We start from the raw sequence: 19,809 nt of genomic DNA, 5'->3' as shown, positions 1-19,809 counted from the left end.
GAATATTCTGCAACAATGCATAAGATTCTAATAAGATTACTGACATTTAGAAATGGGAGGAAAGGAGCTAAAGGTGTAGGGAAGGTGTGATACGTAGGGGAAGAACAAAAAGGGAAAAGAAAAAAATGTGAGAGAATGAAAAGATGAAAATAAAGTGTTTGTAGATGGGGAGGGGAGGAGGGGGTGAAGGGAGGGCAGAGGTAAGGGGAAAAAATGAGAATCAAGACTTGTCATGTAGAGGTACAAGATCCCAACAATGAATGTAACTGTACTGTATCCCTAAATGTACCAATAAACTCAATAAAAAAAATAATAATAATAAAAAAAAATAATAATAAAGCAACGGCAAATGTCTTTCTACTCAGATCTCACAGGTCGATTCCTCATTCTTTAAGAAGATAGAACAAATTTCCATAGGGAATGAGTGGCTTTCCCAGTGGAAACAGAATCCCATAAAGAAAGCAAACATGTACTGTATCCCTAAATGTACCAATAAACTCAATAAAAAAAATAATAATAATAAAAAAAAATAATAATAAAGCAACGGCAAATGTCTTTCTACTCAGATCTCACAGGTCGATTCCTCATTCTTTAAGAAGATAGAACAAATTTCCATAGGGAATGAGTGGCTTTCCCAGTGGAAACAGAATCCCATAAAATGAAAGCAAACAGGGAACTAAAAAGAGAATATATGACATATAATACAGACTTCTGTAGACAATGTTAAATACAGTCTAGACTTCTACTCTGTTCATTCTTTCTGTGATACAACTTCCATTAGTCATGTCCCAATTCCCTGCTTTGATTTTAAGGGCTCTAAACTTATGGGCTATTGCTGTCTTTATGCTGTAACTGTTTTAAGTGGAAAATAGGAAATCCTATTAGGCAAATGGCTGTGGTTTTGCTCTTTCTCATTTAGTAGAGGGAGAGAGGAGGTGGAGATGTTTTTTCACACTTCTCAATAAAGCTTATTTTATGTGTTAGAATTCACAATGCACTACCCCTAAAAAAGAGACTGCTAAAGAGAAAATGGTCAGCAGAGGAATAATTCCAGCAGCCCCACTCCAGTGCCTTCTGAGCACTCAGGTGTCTCTCAGAAGTTACAGATGCTTCTTCAAATTTGGGTCTGTAGGGGTGAAAGTTTAGAAGAAAGGTGTACTCACCCTTAGTCCCAGAGCTCCAGAGTCCCCTTTGTCTCCACGGTCACCCTTTCCCAACAGAAGAACGAACAAAAAAGAAAATATTTTAATCAGTAGCAGGGCCAATAGTCTAGAAATCTCTCAAACCAAAAGATGCATTTACAACATAAATATGTCCTCAGCAGCACTTTTACTGTGAATTTCAGAAGCGGAAAACAATACCAACTGCCACCACGACTGCACAGGCTCCTCTGAGATGCAGCCTGCAGGGAATTACAGTTCACTTTTCAGGTGAGAGGCATCTGGTGACCAGAATGCTGTCTACCTGTCTCTCTCTGCATGGGGTTTGCTAAAGCAAAGCCAGCAGTTTCCAAGGCACCCCAAGTAAATTTTCACCTTTCAGATTGAACCATGGTTTTTTTATTTGAAGGTATTTGGGATGAAGAGAAAAAGGGTCAAGCAACCGTGTCTGTCAAGAAGAAGTCTAGATACAGAGGGCCTTCAAGTTACGACTGGCCTGACATACAAACAACTTGGGTTAATCAGGTTAATGGAAGATTTGTCTGCCTCTTGTTATATATAGCGTGTACTCAGGTAAACACCCATACCTCAGCTGTATGGATTTACAGTCAATTTGAGTTACACCCAGCCCTCGGGAATTGATCGAGTTTGTAAGTCAAGGTTCTACTGTCATTGGGCAGGAGAGCTCATTCTAGGGAGAAGAAGGAGAGCAGGGCACAGGCGAGCCTCCTGTGAAGTCTAGGACTGGCTGAGCCAAAGGTCTAGGACTTTCACACCCAGTGCTGAAGTGGACAGCACCCAACCGGACCAGGCTGAGGGTCAGGACTGAGGGTCCGGGCTAATGGTCAGGTCAGGGCGGCTTGCTCTTGTTTTTCAAGGCAAAGTGAAAAATCTATAAAGTTTTATTTATGATGTCATTATTCCATCTGTGGAGATGCTAGGAATAACCTTTACAGATACCAGGAATAGTCAGAGTTGGTAGAGTTGGGAGAAAAGATTTGAACTTGGGTAGAGTTGGTTGTTCTTTAAAATAGCTTAAATTTACATAGACCATTTCATAAATGAATTCAAAGTATTTTTCTGACTTTCTATGTACTTATGGGTAAAGATCAACAGTGATAAACAGGAAACAGAATTATAATTTTTCAAGCACATTACACTAATAGCAATGACCATAATAATTTATCATGAATGGAGAACTAATAATCTTTGACCTACATTTTCTTCCTTTTGTACCCATTTTTATGTGATTGGCTGGTGCCATTAAACACAGTTAGCTCAACAGTATGCAATTTCTTTCAGATGGGATAAAGAACATGATAAAAAGGACTAATTTAAGTGGGTGAAATTTTAATGCAATAAAGTGAGTTGACAGCGTAATTTGAATGTTTATCACAAAGATAAGCAAGAAATGAAAAGTAAGATTACATAATAGGTACTTTAATTATTTAAATTATTTTCCCCCAAAGAAGCTATTCTTATGAAACAGGAAATACAGTCTCTCTCAAAGAATAGTCTGCAATATAAGAACACAGAGAAACCTACAAGAGAAAACAAAGTAGTTTATGATATTAGCAGAGGGAAAATATTACTTCAGTCCCTGTTTGGAAGTGGTTATTCTAGAACAAGATTCTCCTTGGAAAAGGCAAAACACACACACCTTGACGGTCCCTGCCACAGCCAAATGGTGACCAAGGTACTGACCTTTGACCCCTTTGGGCCTCTAGCTCCCGATTCACCTTGTTTCCCCTATCACAGAACAGGAGGATGAAAAGAGAAAATGTCAGAGGCGGCAAGAGAAAGGCATCAGCAGTGACTCGGACAGGAAATGCGGAAACACCTCATCTTAGCAGCCTTGAGTGCAGCTGGCCATAATGCTGGGTCAACACAGGCGTGGCCCCATCCCCACCGCTTGCTCCCCTGGGGGCGGAGCACTCTGAGGGCTTGCACTGGCCCCTGCTGTCCCTGTCTGTGTGGACGGCGCTTTCACCACAGAGTAAACATTTCCCCCGTTTCAAGGATGGGTTATTAAAATAAAGTGTGACCAGGTTATTTTGCAGGAAGTTTAGATGAATAAAGATGGAACAAGTACATTCTGAGCTCTAGTATTTTCAAGGTGTAACAGACCATCAAGTTACCATAGAAACAGACAGCCCTCAACAGACTTTTCATATCGGGTTTAATACACGGCAAATGATAAGGGATTAGAGACAGTGCCTCTCCCTTCATGTTTGATTTATTAAATTTGTTCACCAAACAGAGCAGAGGGGACAGGGAAAGTTGAATTACAAACCCCCTTCCCTTTTTTGAGACGGGGCCTTTCTGTCTCAGGCTGGCCTTGAACTTACAGTGATCCTCTTGCCTCTGCCTCCTTCCTGAGTGCTGGGAATACACGTGTTCTACCACGCCCAGCTGTAAAGTCCCCGTTGAAATGGATCAGGTAGTGTGCAGTAAGTTACTGGTGGCCTGGGGTGCTGAGAATTAGCTTCCTGTTCTAATGTAAAGCAGGTGGCACACACTTCCAGACCAGAGGACGGCTCTTCCATGATACTGACCTTTGGCCCTGGGACTCCGGGCTCCCCTCGTTCCCCTCTTCCTGGGGGTCCTGCCTCCCCACGTTCGCCCTTTGAAGGAAGACAGAACAGGTTAATGGTGACACTTGTGATGAACAAACGAGTTGGAAAAAACCAAAGCAAGCGGAGTCACCACTATTCACCATGAGCCCAGCCCTGTTCCCCTTAACGTGAGTGATCCCGGCACCATCAAAGCACTCTGCAATGGTTAATTCTCAGGGTCACTCTGCCTGGACTCGGGAAGCCACAAAGGACTATTTCTTGGCATGTCTGACGGCGTCTCCACCGCAGACCATTGTGAGTCCGGGGCTGGGTGGGAAGATGTCCCCTCCGTGGGGCAGCTGCACCCCTCAGCTGGAGGCTGGAGGGGCAAGAGGGCAGAGCACCAGCAGATCCGCTCCTGCTGTTGGCATCAAAACTCCAGATTCCTTAGCCTCCAGACTCCAGACCTTGTACCAGTGACCCCTGAATCCTCAGGCTTTGCACCTTGCGCTGAGTTCACCACTAACTTCCCTGGTTCTGGACTTGGACTGAGGGACACAATGGCTGTCTTCCCACTGCTGGGCCTGCACAATCACGTGAGCCAGTTCTCCTGAGACATTTCCCCCTTCCTTCCATCCGCCCGTCCGTCCACCCCTCCTTCCCTCCCTCCCTTGCATCCATCCATCCTCCACCCTCGTTTCTGTCTGGAAAACTCTAATACACAACTGCACAGTGTTTGCAGTTTTATCTCTGTTTTATAAATGAGGGACTGGTGTGGCACACACGTCCGAGAGCCGTACTGGGGACGGAAGGACTGCTAAAGGGAGTGGAGGAGGGGCCTCGTCCTACCTCAGGACAGGGACAGACACTTTGTAGGTATTCCAGCAAGAAGCCAGGCGAAGGGGCTCAACTCCAGGCTTTGGAATCTGACACCCTAGATTTTATTCTCGGCCCTACTCATTTACCAGTTCTGCATTTTGAGGCAAGTTGGTTAAGTCCTGTAAGCCTCGGTTCGCTCCGTGAGATGGAGCAAAGTACTAACTTCCCACCTCGTGTGCAGAGTGGTGTGATACAGACACGTGCCCAGCTCTTAATTAAGGCACAGCTCTGTGAAGCTGAAACAGACCCAGCTAAGTGGACGACAGCCACACGGACAGGAGGGTGAGGGTCAGATGGTAACATGGAGCCTGGAGCGGAGAGGAAGCCCTGGGGTCTGCGTGTTGGAGACAGCGCCTGCCCTGCCGTTGTCAACCTCACCGACAGCAGCATGGTACAGAACGCTGCCAGGGGCACAGTCCTGTGTTATTCTCAGGACAAAAACGAGCCATTATCTGTGCTCTAAAGACGAGGGAGCTGAAGCGCAGAGTGGAGAGGCTGAGCCAAGGCTGAAAGCTGCACAAGTGAGACAGCTGCAGGCTAGGGCTAAGTGCATACGTGTGTCCACATCAAGGTCTTCCGTGCATCTCTGATCACTCCCTTAGGGTGAATTCCTAGCTGGATCCAGTGGTGAACATTTGAAGATCTCGCCACACGGCCCCGCAAGGAGACGGTAGCGTTTTACTGCATAGCAGAGTGGAAAGCGCTGGACTTCCCACCTGATGTGTGGAATCAGGCGGCCAGATGGAGGAGTGGGTGGGAGAAGGCCACTGTCCTCACGGCCTCATGGTGGGAAGGGTCGGGGAGGTTCGATCTCATGGGCCTTCTCTGTACCTTTGGCTTGGAATCCATGGGCTTCACATGTGGGTGTGGGAGGGATGGAGGCCAGGGCGCCTCAGAGGGTGCCCTGCAGTGGCCACAGGGGGTGAAGACAGCGGCTGGAGAGAGGCTGGGCGGCTGGACGGGAGGAGGGAGGACGGTTCACACCCAGCAGCTTCTCCTCCTCCTCCTCTTCCCTTCTTGGCCCCTAGTGAGACTGAAGGGCTCCTCTTGGCAGGGGCGGCTTTTACTTTGAACATGTACAGTATTTGGTGTATCTGCTTCTGCTTTACTTTCAGAATTACAGAAAAACTGCTAAGCCAGTCACCGTAAACTTAGTTAAGGAAAAAGGAAAATGTTAAAAACTCCCGTATCTGCAGGTTATCACAGGAACGGAACCTGCAGACCTTTACGTAGAATCACTCTTTATCACAAAGGCCCGGATTTGTCCCGTCACTGTCTGGTATTCTACCATTTATTTGTTTATTTTTCTCTACCCTTCCACCACTCTGTCCTCATACCGGAAGGGAGGCTGCTTTTGTGGTCTTTGCTTCCCATTCTCGAACACAGAAAAATAACTGGTGAAGCATTTTTTTGATGTAATAAACAGAATTGTTCAAAGTATTCTAAAATTCTCCAGCTAAAACACACTTTCTTTGGATACGGGTCCCTGACGAGCTCGGTGTCAGAGCAGCACAATACATTTCCTGTGTTGTGACTCAGCTTTCTTCATTACGGACGATCTCTCTTCCCTATGTTGACAGTGAAATGGACAGTCTTAGTTTATTTTTTTAAATATGAAGTTAGCAGTACAAATTCCAAACTGTCTACACAACTGGAAAACTGCAATGTTAGCTTGAAAGAGATTTTTAATATGACAACCAGCATGACCTGGGTGATCAGCTGGCAGTGAATACTGCTAATAAAATGGATTCTCTAATGGGATCCCTGCCTGGGATACCAGACCGGCACCCTCGTCCTTGCTCCATGGGCGGCTGAGGGCGGATTCGGACTGCACCTCCTGCAGCGTCTTCGGCACACAGGTGGTGTGGCCTGCATGGGACTGCGTCTACATCTTTCTTTTCGGAACTGTAGAGCAGTTTCGTTAACTGCACAGAAGATGCTAAGAAGTGAGCTCCTCTCCACTGCCTGGGTGTCTTCTGCTCGCCGTGTATCACAGACCAAACGCCACCGGAGTCTGCAGGTGGCTTTCCCCGCAGAGTGTGCTGCACTCGTCCACAGGGCAGAAGCCGTGAGAAGTGCAACAGTTCTCCTGTCAACAGGGAGTGTTTGTTATTCTACTCCTTCCTCTTTTTATTCCGGAAAGGTATTTCTTGTGTGAACCTCTTCAGGCTAAAACAGGCATCCTTCGTACTTTGTTAAGAAGCCTGACAGCTCACTATGTGCAAAGAGAAATGTCTGAAGAGAACAACAATTTTGCATAATCATACTCTGTTGCAGTCTCCTCCAGGCCATGTATAGTTTCCGTCTACTAAGATGAGAATTATTTTCCTCTGACCAGCAGAAATCAGGACCGTCCCATTAAAACAGACTTCGAGCGGATTTCTCCAACTCTCGGAAATCCTCCCTGGCTTACTTCTGGCGAGGGCGGCACACACTGAGGCCGTGCTGCCGTGGTATAAAAATGAGAGAATGCAGTTTGCTATCCCTTGGCCCCTTCCACGATTCCCCAGTGTGTCGTGAGACAGTTCCGCCACCCGAGCTGCGCCTGCCTCTCTGACTTGCCGGTGGATGGAGAGCACTCCGGGCTGACATGTTTTCTCACGAGGTGGCACGAGGCAGGTGCTTTCAGGGCCCCGTCCAGGGCTGCCGGGTAGAAGACCCTGAGCTGTTTGTCATTACAGAGCATTTCTTCAGAAGCTGTGCAGGGTGGTAGCTGTACGGCATCGCACTTGCCTCTGAAGCTGGACAGGCGGCGGAGCCATGACACTGTCTGACTTCCGAGTCTCACTTGAAGTGGTGACAGCTGGGGAGTCCATGAGGCCTGGCTTCCTCCCAGTTCCCCCGCTTCCATCCGGACAGGAGGCTGACAGCCTCGCAGCAGTTCAGGAGGATCTGGGGACAACGGGGGAGCTGACGTACCCCGCCAACCTGCTATCCGGCCCAAGGCTTTCTGGAATTCACTTTGCTTCCATCCCTGCAGCACCATGCTCCTTCTGGAGGGTTGTTAAAGGGCAGGCTGGTTCTGTTTTGTTTTGGTACCAGGGATCAAACTTGGGACCTGTACTTGTGAGGCAGGCAGCAGAAACACGGAGCTGAAGCCCGGGCCCTGGGCAGACTAGTTCTGTACAAGCTAGAAATACTGGCTCACCTAAACAACAGCGTTACCTTACATTTTAATACACGGGACAAAAATTTCAGAAAAGAAGGAAAGAAAGAAAAGAGACTGTACTCACTTTTGTCCCTGGTAACCCTGGTAAGCCTGGTTCCCCTTGAGGACCAATGAAGCCTGGTTCTCCCTTTAAAAAGGTGAGCAAACAAGGTCATTATTCGGTAGACACAAAGTAGAGAAAGCCAAAGTCACCTCCTCCCACTGGGATTTTATTTTCTTGGTTATATACGACATTTTCCCCTGAGATCAAGCTATTGACTATAAAATTAATGAGAATTTATTTTTAGCCAATGAAAACTCTTTGAGCCACACAAAATATGTGAGAGTTATCAGACAAATCTCTCTATAGCTTTTCCTCTCCATTGTCCAGTGTTTCTTACCTTATACCAAATTCAGCCCATTGTTTGGGGTGGGTGGGCTTGAAGTTGGACCTCAGTGCCCTGTGTTGTGCCCTCCCGAGTGCGGACTGGATTTACTGCCCACAGGTAAAGAGCAGATATGGCAGGAGCCATGGGCTCCTGGCCTCTGAGTCTAAGTTGCAGGAAGAACAGAGGCTTCCATCTGGGCCTTTCCTGTTCTCTCCCAGGTGGACCACCTGCTTTGGGGGAGTCGGCCGCCAGGTCAGGAGCAGCCTCATGCCATGGCCCACACTGCAGGGACACCGAGGAGCACGGCTCTGGATGCCCTACGGTTCTCGGCACCTTCTGGTGGGAACACAGCCCTGGCTGACACTTCACACCCCTCACAAGGGCCTGCACTCTGCTTACGCTGTCATTTGTTCCTCAGAAACAGTGAGACTGCTACTGCTAGTGGTTCATAGCCACTAAGCTTTGGGGTAAGACGAGGCAGCGATAGACAACTGGTTTAACGGATGTGGCCATGGAAGAGAACCCAGAAGGTTCAACCCAGACTGCAAAACCTCATCTCCACCACCTGGAGGAAACCCAGCGGCAGTATTATAATGAAAACTGTATTTGGCCTTGATGCCCAATTCTTGGCCCGGTCCTCCTAAAACCTCTGTACTTTACTGACGGGGCTGCTGACTGAGCAGAGTCTTTTGTTACTCAGAACCTGGGTAATTTCAGGATGGGAACTGGGGTGGAGGGACAACCCTGTGCTGGGGGGTTGAACTTGCTGCTCCACCTTCCCATGTCCCGCAGGGGGGTCACCAAGGGCTAGGGACTGCATCAATCTTGCCTGTGCAGTCCTGCTTCTGTCCAACCCCTAAACAACAGGGACAGGCAGCCCCCAGGAGGGAGAAACACTTACGTTCCAGGAGGGTGGACTCTGAGGCCATGCGGCCAGGGCCCTGGGGCTGGGTCTCTTCCAGACCTTGCCCTATGTTCTTCTGCTTCTGGCCCTTTATTTTTACCCTTTATGATAAATGCATTGGCAAATACAGCATTGCAGTCAAGCTGGACAAAAGTGTAGGTAACTTGGGAATTCGGTATCTGTGACTGGCAAGTGAGAGGAGTTCAGCCTTGTGACTGAGCCCTAAGTGTGTGGCGTCTGGGGCTAAGAGGAACAGTCTCAGCCAGAATCAGAGAGGTGAAGAATTGGTTCTGGAAAAGACACCACATATTTAGGGTCAAAAAATACTCATGCAAGTGTTTGCATGGTCTTGAACGTCCACCAAGTTTTATTTTCCTTTTAACTATTTAAGCTAAATGTAATGGTCTAATCATTTAAAAATATAACAATTGCAAAGCAGAACCCACATTGCTTGTTTTTTTCTTGCTTAGATTATTTCTGGAGCTGTTAATGTTGCTTGGTACATTTGATTTTTTTCTAAGGCAGCAGTATTTCAACCTTTGTCTTACGGTACTCGGAGGTGAGCAGGAAGATACAGAGAAGATGTTTTATAAGACCTGTTAAAGAGTCATCAACTGTTTTTCAGACAAGTGGACATTTAAAGTATGCCACGTAAAACATCAGGAAATGGGTGGGGAAAAAAGGACATCATTGCCACATGTGTTGATAAATGATTTATCTCTGGCTGGGACATTTATAGCCTGATGTCAGGGAAGAGTAGGGTGGGAACTAAAGCTTTATCGTTGGAAACTTTCTACAACTGCCTGTTCTCCTGTCCCCACAGCCTTCCACCTAACAGGAAGAAGCAATCTGTAGACACTTTTGGGTGGATCTCTTAATAAAAGTCTCAGCTCTATTCAGAGAAAGTAGTGTTGACCACTGCATTTCTAGTAAACAAACAAACAACCTTATTTCAAAAGTAAAATATATAAGAAATGCATTTATAAATAAAATGTATCTAAGAAAATGGTATATACAAATAAATAGCCACTGTCTATTCTCAAGAGAAATACTGTGTTAAGTCAACATTAAAGTTATTAATCATGGCTGTCAGGAAGTTTACTGTAAGTTAGTAGTCTGAAAGTTGACAGGTGATTAAGAACTCTTACCTATCTTCAAGTAAAAATAAAATGATCTCTTTTGCAAGTTAAGCAAAAGCACTGTTAAAGCATACTAGTAAAAGAGAAACGAGTGAGTGCTGCAGAACACATTTGTTATTTGGGTCAGTGCTTAGTTTACAGAAAGGTGCATAGTTCACAAGTAAATAAGTTTTATCATCTCACTGGCCAGACAAAACTTTTTCTTCCTTTTATTTACAATAGAAAATAAGTTAAATTCCCACCAGTCAGAGTATAGGAAATTTGACAGTCTCAATTTTAGCACTATTAATATTGGCTAATTCCAGCTGGGCGTGGTGGTGCACACCTGTAATCCCAGCACTTGGGAGGCTGAGGCAGGAGGATTGCTGTGAGTTCGAGAGCATCCTAGGCTACATAGTGAGTTCCAGGTCAGTCTCAACTACATGGTGAGACCCTGTCTCAAAAAAACAAACAAACAAAAATATTGGCTAATTCTAAAGGCTTGAATGTGATTAGCTTTACCTGCCATTCCAAGAAAGTGTCTACCATATTTCTATCTTTTATCTGCTTATATCTTCTATTTTACCTGTTTGATTTCCATTCACCGTGGGAGGAGGAGACACCTGTCTCACCTGGGGGGTCACAGCTGTACACTTCTCTGGGCTGAGGGCTCTCAGTCATGTTAGAACCTCTCCTCCTTCCTCTCTGTCTTGGCAGGAAGGGGAAGAGATGACTGTCTCTTCTTTATCAGGCTCCAGAATCGGGTGTGGTAATTAGGGCTTCAGTACAGCACCCACAGTCTTAAGTTGCTGGGGTTTCTCACTGCCCTACGTTTACAACCAAGGTGCCCTCCACAGAGGGTCCCTGAGCCTTTTCAGGAGCCCTTAATGAAGCTCAATGATTTTCTAATTCTGGGGCCACATGGTGGGGGATTCTGGGTTTGCCCAGGAAGCTCAGTCAGGAATTATGAGATACTGCAAGCAAAACACTTAGTACTTGCCCTAGAATGCAGTAAGTGCACAGTAAATACTTAGTATTTCCCCTCATCTAACAGGCTCAACTACCTTAGCTATCCCACTGTATTAGTAGTATTACAACATCAGCACCCTACTCAGCAATACACAAGGTGTCTTCTTGTCATCTGAAAAAACAGACCCCAAGCTTTCTCATTTGAATGCATCATGATTTTATCAGACAAGACCCATCTACCAGGGCCTTTAAGATTGCAAAGCTAAAAGAGGTTTAAAACACATCAGAACGGTTCGAGAAGAGTAAGAGCTTTGCTAAAAGTAAGCTTTCTTCCTTTATGGAAAGGGAGGGACAGGATGGACTGATGTACAGTTTAAAGGCTCCAGAATATCTAGGGGAAATGCAGTTACAACCTAAAATTACTTGGTTATGATATGAAAAATAAGACGAGGTAATTCTATGATACAAAGGTGATTAAAATAGTGAATTTTAAATTTTAAATTGTACTGCAGTAAAAGATACACTGACATCAACCCCTGCAAAATATCACTGCAGCCCTGCTTCAAATATATCTACCCCACTGTTCTCGCCACTTTCTGGAGCAGGTTTGCAAGTGCTTCTGTCCTTAGTGTCTTTATGAGCTGTGGCCAGAACTGCGGCGGATGCCGCTGCTGAGCGCCGTCCAACAGAAAGGCAGCTCGCAAACCGTTATGGCGCTGCGCCCTCACCGTCTCCGTCACCGCTCTAGCACCCTGTGACTCCCGGCTCCTCCCAAGTCAACATGACCACAGAAGGGAACCAATTCAATCCATTCAGGACCTCGGGGCAGCAACAGCTCCACTGAAGCCCTCAGGAAAGAGGGCTCCACAGCTGCTGCAGAAGGCGGCCAGGACCACAGGACGCGTGTGTGCGAAGTGAGGGGAGGGCGGAAGGGGCACCCGCGGCGATGCGCCCTTCACTGTAGGGAATGTTGGAAAATATCTAAGAACTCATGGTACTGTTGATCACACCTCGTGGAGGAAAGAGATGATCGGGGAAGGTGGGAGGGAGGTGATTAAAGCGACTCAAAGATAAAGTGCTGTTTAGATATCATCTTTACAGTAGCTCGCAATACACAGGAATGAGACTATGTAAGTTTTCAGGGCAACCAACAAAACTAACTACGCTGGCCTATTTAATAATTCTCCAGCCATTTTTACATATGTAATCTCAATCAGTCAATATGAAGTAGAAGAATGGTAAATCGAAAATTACTCACATCTATCTGAGTATACAAAAGGTAGAGAGAGCTACCACAGAGATCCAAACTATCCTGGAATTAAACCTTGACATGATTTTTAGTAAAGGAAAAATTAAATCAAGGGGTTCCCCCACCTCTTTTTTTTGGGGGGGGTTTTGAGACAGGGTCTCACTATGTAGTTGAGACTGACCTGGAACTCACTATGTATCCCAGACTGGTCTCGAACTCACAGTGATCCTCCTGTCTCAGCCTCCCCAGTGCTGGGATTATAGGCGTGCACCACCACGCCCGGCCCTCTTTTCTTTTTTACTAGGTAATTACTTGAATTGGAAAATCCAAAGTACAATTTAGTGAGACATGTGAGGAATAACGTAGGAATATAAAACAGAGAACCTTGGAAAAGGGCTGGCCCCTTTCATCAGGGAAATGCAGATTTCAACAGCAAATGATGAGAAAAATAGCCCCACCATTGGCAGAGATTTTAAACATCTCACTTGTGAAATGTCCTAACCAGTGACAATGACTAGCACTGATGTTCTCAGAACTTTTTAATCTGTTTGTCTCTCATTTTATGTGTGCAGTCTACATTTTTCTCCATCTCTTGATCTCATTTTCTGTAGCATTTTGGTTTTGCTCTTGTTATCAGTGAGACTGTGCTGATGATAGTCAGCTGGGATTCCTCACGCTGGTGCTGCTGGTTGTGTGGGGAAGGGGACGTGAGGCTGAGGGTGACCAGCTGGCTGCAAGTCAGCGCCCCACCAAAGGCGGAGAGAGGCAGGAGGGAGGAGGGGGAGGAGCGAGAGGGAGGGAGGGGATCTTTCATCCTAACACTTTCTCTTCCTCTACCTAGTCCCATAATGATTAAACTCAGGTTTAATGTTTTCTTTGGTTTTGATGTTTTATTTCCACTGTCCTAGAAACATCCAACTAGATTTATTCTTGGGAGGAAAAGTGTGAACAGTGTATCATCTGACTCTTAAAATAAGCACGGAACTGTAATTTAGCCAAAGCCTGGGACAGAATGCATACCACACTCTTTACCAGACTCCTTAACACAACCCCAAATTGAAATCACCAGACATGACAGACAGCTCACCTTGTCCCGCTAGCCAAGCCACATGCTCACCAGGGGCACAGGGGTCGTCAGAGACAGAAATCTCCACTCTGCTGGCATTACTGCAAAGCGGGCCTACTGCATCCTCAAATCCCAAAGTCGACACTAATTGGCTTCAATTTTTAGTTTCATGTTAGATAACAGATCTGATTTCTTCCTCAGTTATTGCGACTGGTTTTTACCCTTTGGTTACTATTTCATCATCAATGAGAGAAAAGCAAAAACCAGGTCCTACTATTAAGGCTGTAACACACATCTCTGTAGAAAAGATGATTAATAGAGTAGCTGTAATTTTGCAAGTAAACGGGGGTTAAGGGAAGACAGAACAAATGCTATTAATTCAGGCTGACACACAACACAGGCTTAGCAGGCAACTGCTGGAACAGCAACGGGAAAGCAAGCGCATCTCAGAACTGCTAATTTGAACAAAAGCTTTAAACAGCCAACGTTACAAAGATGCAGAGAGTCTACAGAAAACAACCGCAGCTGAAATCAGAGGCTCCTCTTCCTGACTGACTGCGGATGGCCTGGCAGTCTCACATCAGTCTTTCTAACCACAGCTAAACACGGCCCCTGTGCTGCTGTAACCTCCATCCATAGTATTAAACTCAGTGAATGTAAGTCACAGTTACTAAGGAATACTACAGTTGAAAAAAATCCTGTTTTTGCACCCCCCCCAAGGAGTTCCATTGTTAAGGTGTCAATATTAGTGGTTTTCTTTCCTAAGTTGGTACACAGAAATGAAGCAAACTGTAAGACTTAGCCACAGAGAGGTGGCCTTACTCACTTTCTATAAGATCAAGGGAAGATCTCAAAGATAAAGAGTTCTGACTGAAGCTTCAACTTATATATTATTCCATTTAAGAAACCTAAATATACTATTGAAACAACAGCTTAAATTTTATGTCTTCTGGCCAGAAACCAGAGAAAGTGACAGTGACAATAACCACCACCTTCTACATCTAGCACAGAAGCAACAAACACTAGTCTTGTGTTACAGAAGGCAAGAAAACACTGGAAAAATTCCTTAAAATATGCTTTTTCGGAACTCAACAATGACTGCCAAAGGATTGTCTTAGAATTCCGTAATAAAATACTGATCACTTTTTCTTTAAACCCACATCCAATAAATAGCAAGGAAGGGTTTCAGAAGACCTTACTCCACCTTCCACATGGTCACTGGGACATCTGATCCTAGTCTTTGGTCAGATTTGCACACAGGATGTCCTTCGTGAAGAAGAGCAGTCCCATCAGTGCTGAGGTGGGACTACTAGTCCAGGTGAGAAACGGGGAGAAACTTCATCCACGCGGAAACAGCGCACAGGGGTTCCCACGTAAACCATCTGTCCAACAGAAGGATGACGAGGAAGTCCTGATTAGCCTTTGCCCACAGAAAAAGCTCTGGTTTTTATTCATTACCGTTTGTTTTATGTTTGTAGGTCACTGTCAATTAAAGCAGCAAAAACTTTTTACCTGTCTAGAAAACCTTGGACATGTCAGTTTCAACTAAGTCACGTTTTCTGTATTTATTACCCCCAAGTAGGCCCAATTTTCATTGCCCCCAAAATAGTACAACAGGGCTTGAAAAAAGTATGTGCTGTTTTGTCTGGGTGCTAAAAGTGTCACCAATAGTTTTGACTAATGTATCTAGACACCAAAAGCACTAACCTTACAGTATTCGTCTCGCTTAAAGGCTAATTAGAATTCAAGTCAGCGTGATACCTGCTTTTGAGGATTAGAGCAGCAACAGTTGTTGTAATGAGAACCTCTAGGCGTCCAGTTTTGGTAGTGATTGATTTATAAAATTACTGAGGGGGAAAAAAGAGTTTGTCCTTAAAACACTTATTTCCCTTAAGGATCAAATTTGAGTATAAATTAAAACATCTTGGTGGCTCTGTTGAAAATGAACTACAATAGCAGATTTCAAATCCAGAAAACATACATTTCTGATTTTTAAAAAACAGGATTACATCATGAAAGCACATTTGTTAGAGTTACCGGGAATTTCATGATGGTTGCTAAAAGTCTGATTTCTGGCTCTATGAGTTTTCCTAACTAGACTCTCAAATTACTCAACTTTTCAGATGGAGTTTATGCAAGCAGGAAATAATTAGAAGTAACAATAGCCCAGTGTTATCTTTCTAACTAGCACACCTTCTCTTTTCTCTTTGAGGAGTTTACATCCCATTTTACTTCCAGTCTTTCCTTTGCTACCTTTACAATGGAACAGTGTGTTTCTGTAGATGGGGCCTCATGTCCAACAGTCCTAGAAGACACTTCAGGTAGCTCACTGAGCCCTACGCGTATCCTAACAGTGCCTGAGTCAGCGTCTCCACCCCTGTAAAAGTCATGTCTATAAGCTTTCTCGTCAAGGCTCACTTTATATGGACACGGTATAAAGACTGCGTTGCTACCTCAGACCATAACGGTATTCAGGTTCTTGAGCTGAAGGTCCAATTTTCACCAATGTAGAAGCCAGGGTGAAACCATCGAGCTGTAGACATTTTATGGCCACTTCTGTGATTCATCTTTCTGATTCGAGATAAGTTTTATTGTATTTGTATCTCCCATGCCTCATATTTTTCTAATTTAATTTCTGCATGAGATATATCAGAGGTGTATGTTGAAAGGAAAATAGTACTGAAAAACAATACTGGTGGAAAGTGTCTCGGGCTGGGCATTGCTGACTGGCCATGTCCATTACTATGGCACAGACCAGGTTGTCCTTTTGCTTTTCTTGTGAACAGTGGTGGGAGAGGGCTTCCTGCGTCAGTACGACGTACGACCTGTATGCCGCAAGCCCGCCTCCCTTGTTCCTGGAATACACTTGGATAATAGAAAGGGAAATGGTACAATCTCTCATGTTCAAGAAAAAGTGGGTGATCTCTCTGCTCTTCTCTCTCATGGCAAAGGAGTGTTCACAGTTGATGTCTGTTAACCTGCAGAGCATACATGGGCTGGATGTTCTACAATTTAAAAAGACTCGCAGGAAAGAAGAATGCATAGAACAGGTGCCTCCGATACCCTGAGCTGCCCCCCGAGAAAGAAGTCACAATAGCTGTTACTGTGTGCTTCGTGGTACTCGGAGGTATTCACGAATGAGTGTCTTTGTTCACTTTTCACAATGTCCCTCTGTGCTATGATCAGCGAAGACTCTTGGGAAGAAGTGGAGGCACAGCGCGATTATGAAACTTGGCACATATCATGTCCCGGGTAAGGACCCAGCCAGCACGGCGCACTGGTGGTGTGTTCTCGAGTCACCGGTCTGCGGTGCTTTGTCACTAAAGTGACTGTAAGAAGGGACAGTCGATGTCTTCACAGTTTTCAAAATAGGTATGGAGAGTAAAAAATTTTATAAACAGACACTTGGAACCTCACCATCTTACGTGACATCAGAAAAGCCAGTTGTAATGACTTTTACCCATTAGAAATAGTTGGAGACTTATTTATAAAGCTAATGTTCTGAGCTCAAGTCTTATTCCAGAAGATTCATGTCTACATGGTACATTGTACATAATTTAATTTCCCCAGCTGAACATCTTGACGCTACATGAACCATGAATGCACGAAAGAGGAATTCCAAATGCCTTCCACATGCAAGTGGACTTTCAGATGCGTGTGCAGGAAGCTTATGCGTGCTCTGAAATTAAGTTACGCTTGTTCTCAGGGACTTGTGCTATGTATGCTCTTGGTATGAGTTCTCTGCTCTGAGAGGGACCCTGAGGTGACAGATAGATGAGTCTGCGGTCCGTATTTAGGCACTGTGCTCATTTCCTGAGAGCTGCGAAAGCATGTGGGTGCTCATTAAGTTTCCAGCCATTCCCTGAGAGCAACAGGTGGCGAACCCAGGCTCCCCCTGCTATGTCACGGCTGGTTTCCTTAATGTCTCAGGAATAAAGAATGCTGTTTGCAAGTTCTCCAGCCCCGGCAGATAAGGAAGAGATGAACAGCGACAGGAAGTATTTCCAAAGCATAAGCAAACACACACGTCTAGGAAGATTAGAACTAATGTTCTAGCTACCACACCTTCTGTATCCCCACAGTCAATCTGCCTTTTAAATCCTGCTCTTCACTCCAAGTATGAAATCCCGGTTAACTGTATGATGGTAAATTAAAGGAATACAAACATTCTAAGTTAATGAAGCTATATCATAAAATTATAAACTTTTAGCTCTATAAGTATCCAGTGAATACTAATGACTGTAATGTATCCTTAAACTGATTCCTTTTCAACTATATCTCATTTGAATGACAGTGAGCTTATCAAGCAAAAACAGAACGTATGATTTAAATCAAATATGGGACAGCTACTCAATAGTGTTTGATATTTCTATAAAACAACATCTCTTGTAAACAGAGGAGAATTTTTTTTTTTTTTGCCAATTAATAGCTTCTACTCACTGCAGTCATTAGTCAGCTACAGAGAAAGAAAACATCAGAGCTAGGTGACCTCCATGAAGCACGTCCAGTGATTTCTTATAGCTGCAAGAACACGAGCACTTACTGGAGGTGGGAAACACCAAGCCCCCCCCCCAACCTGAACAAGGACTAAACATTCAGATGAGGCCCAGAGGACAGGGACACGGCCGAGGGCAAACTGGGACGTTCTGCTTTGAGGAAATACAACCTTAGAACATGATAATGATAACAAGTCACAGGCCAAATCATATACGTATTATTTTGGAGGGCAACATGAATTCCTTTGTGCTCCTGTTCCCTCTCATCCAGAAAGTGCTTGAGCCCGGGGTCTGGGGCCCGGGGACACAGAGCTCCGAGTCTCCTGTGGCTGAACCAGTCTGAGCAGGCCCCGCAGACCTGAGCGCGGGCAGCAGTGGCCTGGTTGCAGCCCTTCCTCCCGAACGCCCAGCTGTTAAAATGCCTTCCTGCTGATTTATAGCGACACTAGGTTCTTTTTAATTAATCCTGAATATAAATTTCTTAAATTCATTTAAAAAATTTATGATCTTCTAATCATTCATAAAATCCATCGTTTTTAATATGTGAAAGTTGCCAAGGCACCGCCGTAAATTAACTCTGCAAAATGAAATCGCGTATCAATTTTTGGAGTCCTTTTCGCTCTCTATCAGAGGAGGAGGAAATGTCTTTGACTCCTTAGCAAACGGGTGTCGCACAGGGCACTTTCCCCTGGAGAAGCCGCAGACTAAGCATATATGAGAAAGGTGCATCTGAAATTTCTTGGTATTAATCCAGAAATGTCAAACCCGAGTCTCGAGTGTTCACCTGGAGGACACGGTTTTCATGTTAATTAATTATACCAAATGTATTCACAGAATATTATATATGATCCCATAAGATCAATAGGAACGCAGTACGGTGGGACCTCAGTTCACAAACTTCTTTCCATGAATCTGCTTGCAACTGAATTGCAAGCCATATACACACTGTAATTTAATACTCCTAAAATTATTTAATATACCCCAAGCGGAAACTTTATAAACAATATACAGAACCCTCACACTGAAAGTAGGAACATTAACTTCAGATTGGATCAGTGCACACCAGAGGTTGATTTAAAATTCTCTAAAATTAGAACATTGTCAGGAAAAAAGTATTCTGTTCCCTGTCAAGCAGTTCTGGAGTATGTATTTATATTTTAAATAAGGAGTTGATTTCAAATGAATAACAATAGCTAAAGCAGGAGAATTTTAAGTCTTGTCAGTTGTTTCTGTCTCTTTTTTTTTTGGTACTGGGGATCGAACTCAGGTCCTTGCACTTAAGAGTCAGGCAGGGGCACCACTGAGCTAAATTCCCGGCCCAAGTCTTGTCAGTTGTGTGAAATTTTTATTTTATTTTATTATATTTTAAAAAATTTTTTCCTCATTGAGTTTATTGGTACATTTTAGGTATACAGTACCGTTACATTCATCATTGGGATCTTGTACCTTTACATGACAGGTCTTGGTTTTCATTTTTTCCCCTGGTATGTGAAAATTTTAAACAATTTTTAAACACGTTCTTAGCAGTTTTGAGTGGTCTAAAAACATTTAAAGCAATGTGTAGAACTAAGCTCTAAGCAATTATTTCAAAAGACCCACAGCAAGTTTATGAGTAGAATGGAAACATTTTGGAGATGGTTTGTACTCCGCAGCGAGGATTACTGACCGGAAGTCGGAGCACGAGTGTTTGGGCGGGGTTAGTCCAATGGGCGAATCACAGAAACAGCTGCCTAGGTGTTTGATTTATAGGAATGTTAAGACTAATTGTGGTCAAAATCTGAGAGGATCTTAAAATTAAAATATGAAAGTAAAGAGACAGTCTAGACTTCAAAAAATTTGTATGATTTCAAATGAAATGGCATTTACATTTACTTAA

At 44.4% G+C, this 19,809-nt stretch overlaps 1 protein-coding gene across 1 annotated transcript in view; it reads right to left on the bottom strand.

Moving 5' to 3' along the window:
• Positions 1-19,809, bottom strand: part of Col25a1 (collagen type XXV alpha 1 chain) — a 408,120-nt gene that overhangs the window by 44,472 nt on the left and 343,839 nt on the right. Inside the window, exons 25-28 of the mRNA XM_033755992.1 lie at positions 7,828-7,890; positions 3,716-3,784; positions 2,865-2,909; positions 1,164-1,208 (exon numbers count right to left, since the gene is read on the bottom strand). Of these exons, the coding sequence (XP_033611883.1) occupies positions 1,164-1,208; positions 2,865-2,909; positions 3,716-3,784; positions 7,828-7,890 (222 nt within the window). The remainder of the gene's footprint in view (positions 1-1,163; positions 1,209-2,864; positions 2,910-3,715; positions 3,785-7,827; positions 7,891-19,809) is intronic.

The sequence above is a fragment of the Fukomys damarensis genome, unplaced genomic scaffold (genome assembly GCF_012274545.1).
Source record: "Fukomys damarensis isolate Sample0158 unplaced genomic scaffold, DMR_v1.0_HiC HiC_scaffold_25, whole genome shotgun sequence".
Lineage (NCBI taxonomy): Eukaryota > Metazoa > Chordata > Mammalia > Rodentia > Bathyergidae > Fukomys > Fukomys damarensis.
This window is presented reverse-complemented; position numbering and strand designations above follow the sequence as displayed.